General features: G+C 35.6%; 1 protein-coding gene across 1 annotated transcript; it reads left to right on the forward strand.

Moving 5' to 3' along the window:
- The first annotated feature begins 3,789 nt into the window (after window positions 1-3,789).
- On the forward strand, window positions 3,790-4,302 carry LOC139494366 (uncharacterized). Its single transcript, XM_071282530.1, has one exon. The coding sequence runs from the start codon at window positions 3,790-3,792 to the stop codon at window positions 4,300-4,302; it is 513 nt and encodes a 170-aa protein (XP_071138631.1).
- Window positions 4,303-5,370: the final 1,068 nt, after the last annotated feature.

The following is a 5,370-nucleotide window of genomic DNA, read 5'->3' on the forward strand; positions in this document are numbered from 1 at the left end:
GGGGTCATAGTGGTATATTGGTTACTTGCTGGTGGGGGTCACAGTGGTATATTGGTTACTTGCCGGTGAGGGTCATAGTGGTACATTGGTTACTTGCCGGTGGGGGTCATAGTGGTATATTGGTTACTTGCCGCTGGGGGTCATAGTGGTATATTGGTTACTTGCTGGTGGGGGTCATAGTGGTATATTGGTTACTTGCTGGTGGGGGTCATAGTGGTATATTGGTTACTTGCCGGTGGGGGTCATAGTGGTATATTGGTTACTTGCCGGTGTGGTCATAGTGGTATATTTGTTACTTGCTGGTGGGGGTCATAGTGGTATATTGGTTACTTGCTGGTGGGGGTCATAGTGGTATATTGGTTACTTGCTGGTGGGGGTCATAGTGGTATATTTGTTACTTGCTGGTTGGGGTCATAGTGGTATATTTGTTACTTGCCGGTGATGGTCAAAGTGGTATATTGGTTACTTGCTGGTGGGGTCATAGTGGTATATTGGTTACTTGCTGTTGGTGGTCAAAGTGGTATATTGGTTACTTGCTTGTGGGGGTCATAGTGGTATATTGGTTACTTGCCGGTGTGGTCAAAGTGGTATATTGGTTATTTGCTTGTGGGGTCATAGTGGTATATTGGTTACTTGCTGGTGAGGGTCATAGTGGTATATTGGTTACTTGCCGGTGTGGTCAAAGTGTTATATTGGTTACTTGCTGGTGGGGGTCATAGTGGTATATTTGTTACTTGCCGGTGTGGTTAAAGTGTTATATCGGTTACTTGTTGGTGGGGGTCATAGTGTTATATTTGTTACTTGCCGGTGAATGTCAAAGTGGTATATTGGTTACTTGTTGGTGGGGGTCATAGTGGTATATTGGTTACTTGCTGGTGGGGGTCATAGTGGTATATTGGTTACTTGCTGTTGGGGGTCAAAGTGGTATATTGGTTACTTGCTGGTGAGGGTCATAGTGGTATATTGGTTACTTGCTGGTGGGTTCATAGTGGTATATTGGTTACTTGCTGGTGGGGGTCATAGTGGTATATTGGTTACTTGCTGGTGGGGTCATAGTGGTATATTGGTAACTTGCTGGTGGGAGTCATAGTGGTATATTGGTTACTTGCTCGTTGGGGTCATAGTGGTATATTGGTTACTTGCCGGTGTGGTCAAAGTGGTATATTGGTAACTTGCTTGTGGGGGTCATAGTGGTATATTGGTTACTTGCTGGTGAGGGTCATAGTGGTATATTGATTACTTGCCGGTGATGGTCAAAGTGGTATATTGGTTACTTGCTGGTGGGGGTCATAGTGGTATATTGGTTACTTGCCGGTGTGGTCATAGTGGTATATTGGTTACTTGCTGGTGGGGGTCAAAGTGGTATATTGGTTACTTGCTGGTGGGGTCATAGTGGTATGTTTGTTACTTGCTGGTGGGGGTCATAGTGGTATATTGGTTACTTGCTGGTGGGGTCATAGTGGTATATTTGTTACTTGCCGGTGAGGGTCATAGTGGTATATTTGTTACTTGCCGGTGTGGTCATGGTGGTATATTGGTTACTTGTCGGTGTGGTCAAAGTAGTATATTGGTTTCTTGCCGGTGTGGTCATAGTGGTGTATTGGCTACTTGCCGGTGTGTATTGCAATTGGTAAGTCTGCGACGAAGATGGAGTGGCATTTTGAGGCGAGTTCCTTGAAGTTGACAGTACTAGTATTTCTTTTTGTCAACATGGCCAATCAGCTCATGATGGCGACCGTAAAACATCCGGAACAGTAGTCGTTTTAAAATTGGGATAGGTATTCTAGCAATAATTTAATATTACACAAGTCAACAGGCTAATGCACAATTGTCAGAGGAACTAGCACCTGTTTTCGCAAACATGAACCATTCAATCTAACCTTTTCGTTGTGACAGCCTCTCGTTAAGATGTGCATTTATTTGTTAAAACTCTTCTACTTTCTTGCACAGAACGGAAGGCTGTTTTATGTTCAATAACCTCAAATAGTTCTTGACATTTTATTTGTAATATTATTTCTTTATTATATTGGTATATTGGTTGTTCAAACGTTGTCTCTAATCGAATGAATACTATCTTATATCAATGTACCAAATAAAAATCTGTATATTAAGAGTGAATTGCATCAGAAAAGTTTAAGGTGATATGGTTTTATGCATGTAGCAGCTATCTGTAAAAGTATAAATAATAATTTCTCCGGATATGTTACAATGTAATTATTTTATGAAATAAATTAGAAGTTCATTCACTTTTGTTTTTGGTGCTTTTTTTAAAAGTTATATCTAGTGATTACCTTTAAATGAGATGAAGTTTAATGAAATTATATATTATTTACAGGTGTAAAATTTTATTAAAAAAAGTCTTGAAAGCATGTAGATTTCAAACAATAAAATGTATGCATTTAATTATACACATGTATAACATAAAATTACAACACATATACTTTGATACTTGTAGAATTAATTTTAGTTAAGATTGTTTAAATGCTATTCTTTGTTGTATCTATGCTATTAATGATCATGTTCATAATTGAGCTTTCTGTAATGAAATATTTCGTATTTCGTAAAATAAAAAACAACAAATATCTTTAGACAATTAAAAATAAATACCAACATCAGTTCTAATTACATACATATGATTTCTCAATTTCAAAAACAAGAAGTCTTAAATGTCAAATGTTTGAGTTTTTTATCATTAAATCCTTTTTAATTGATTTTAACTGTTTCTTGAACATAATGTCACTATTTGTTTTTCTATTCTGTTCCACTGCGTCTACTTGATGCATGATTTTGACTGCAAGGCCATCAATTGTTCTTTTCATGATCTTTAACCATACAGTAGCAAAGGACTCAGAGCGGTATCCATCAAACGTCTATTGAGCAGCAAGGTAAAACGACTAGGAACGATGGAAATTTTAATGTCTAAACTACAAAACACTGTAAATAAAAGCTATTATATGAATGTACTTGCCTCATCTATCACACTGTTGTTCTCTGACAGGAGATTCTGAGACATCATTGATGAATTCTCATTTGCTAAATTTTCCTTTTGTCTTTTTTAGCGACTGTTGTCTTGTCTGGCCTTTTTTAAAACCTGTAACTGTATGTATGTGAAACCGTTATTTCTGTCAACGTATTTGTATAATGTGATTGTGCTCAAGTATTAATTAAAGAACAGAACTCCAATGAGCGGTGTCTTTTATATAATTTATTCAAATAAATTATACATGCATATGATTAAGGCCGATAATTAACATTATTTTTTTCAGATTCTTGAAACTGACAAGAATAGAAAGACAGCAACATAGACCTTGTAAACTGATTCAAGAAACCGGAGTTTAAAACCATGGAAGTGGGCAAATTAATGGACCTTGGAACTAGATGTGCAAATTAATGTATTTTGGAGGGTAGTAAGAGACTTGGAAGTATCCTCACAACCAAAAGCAATTTTGTAGTTAATTTTGTATAAAAGTAAAAAAAAAACATAGGATTACAGAAAAAAACGACAAAAACATCTTTTAGTATGACCAAGAAAAATTTACTTAGATCTTTGAAACTTCATATTAACAAGCATTAGAAAACATCCGAAACAGTAGTCGTTTTAACTAATGACGTGTTTCGTACATTCACAAGATTATAAAAGATAGATTAGGATATACGCGGAAAAAGCTTACTGTGAAAGCCAAAGAAGGATTGACAGACCAAGTTCAAGTACAATTTGACCATTTTTTGGATAGTAATGAGGACATTAATCCATTAAAAATTCATTGCTTTGACGAATCGTCCGTCATTATGACAACAGGTAATAGACATTACGGTTATTCGGAATTAGGCCAAAGAGCTTTCGAAATTCAAAAGTATGCTTCAAATGCAACCTTTACTGTAAATCTTCTCCAAAGTCCATTAGGTGTGGATTACTTTAATATTATAGATGGACCTTCAAATGGATTACAACTAGTTAACTTTTTTGTCGAAGCCTTAAATGAAACGGATATCTATGGGAATAGTAAACTTAGTCCGGGAGATGTAATTGTACTGGACAATTGTGGTTTCCATCATGGTCAATTAGCAGAAACACATTTACGAAACTTGTTACAACAATATGGAATAACACTGGCATTCCTCCCACCTTATCACCCTGAACTTAACACATGTGAACACAGTTTTTCAAAAATGAAATATTATCTCAGACGACATGAAACTTATACTACGATGTACCCTGAACTAGCAATTTGTGACGCTATAAATGAAATATCAAGAAACGAATGTTTTGGGTTTGCCAAGCATTGTGGATATATACTTTGAACTGTACATTGACGAAACATAATGAATGTAGGAAATTTCTTTCCACAGTAAAGAATTTTGATTATAACTTGTTTCATTTTAATAATTTTATGCACTTTAACTGTTCAAGATATGTCCAGTCCGACGTTCTATAATCAATTCTTGCATCAATTAGTTGTACCATGAATTCACTTTAATTTCTTGTTAATTTTATTTTCAAAAATATATTTAGTATTTTAGTGCTATCAAACATATTTGTTCATTTATATTCAGACAACTATTATCCAAATAATTATTTTACCGAGTTTGTTCTAATACGTTTAAGGTAAATATGTGAAGGGACTTTCCCTCCATTCATTTATAACTCCACAAAGATTACACAGATGTGTATTGTTCTAGTAGTATTTAACGAGGTCACTCAGTGTCCAATCACATCCTGTGTATACTATACACAAGCTGAAACTCCGCCCTTGTGTTGATTGCAAGGAAACTGTGAGGATAATATTAGTCATGTGATGTTTTAAAATTGAGTGTCCTTAACGGCCAATAAGATTTAAGTATGATGTACACAAGCTGAAGCCCCGCCTATCTGAATTGTCATGCTTGAGCAAACATTGATACAAGCAAAGCCAGCAAGCCAAACAAAGTTTTGTCTTGCTACTGTAAAACAGAAACTCAATACGAGATTTAATGTGTGGCAACTAAAAAATGTATGTCTTTCAAGATTTCAAATTCTAAAACCGGTTTGAAAAAAAAAGTTTTTTGAATTTGAGAAACAGGTTTTCAAGTGTTTAAAAAATATAGTTTTTATACGCCGTCAAAGATTTTGACGGGACGTATTATGGTAAACAAATGTCCGGTGTCCGTCCGTCTGTCTGCCTGTCCGGCGTAAACATGTCGCACCGTAACTAGACAACGATTTATCCAAATTTCATGAAACTTAACATAGTTGTTTCTTATGATGGTTAGATGATCTGTTTACTTTTTGGTGAAAATAAGATTATAACTTTTTGAACTTTGTAACTAAAACAGGGGTGTGTTTTTTTCACATGTCGCACCGTATCTCAAAAACGATTCTTGATTATGGCT

Source organism: Mytilus edulis, chromosome 11 (assembly GCF_963676685.1).
Source record: "Mytilus edulis chromosome 11, xbMytEdul2.2, whole genome shotgun sequence".
NCBI classification, from domain to species: domain Eukaryota; kingdom Metazoa; phylum Mollusca; class Bivalvia; order Mytilida; family Mytilidae; genus Mytilus; species Mytilus edulis.

Excerpts from the sequence above, each read along its gene's own strand:
- LOC139494366 (XM_071282530.1), top strand. The coding sequence starts at position 3,790 with ATGACAACAGGTAATAGACATTACGGTTATTCGGAATTAGGCCAAAGA.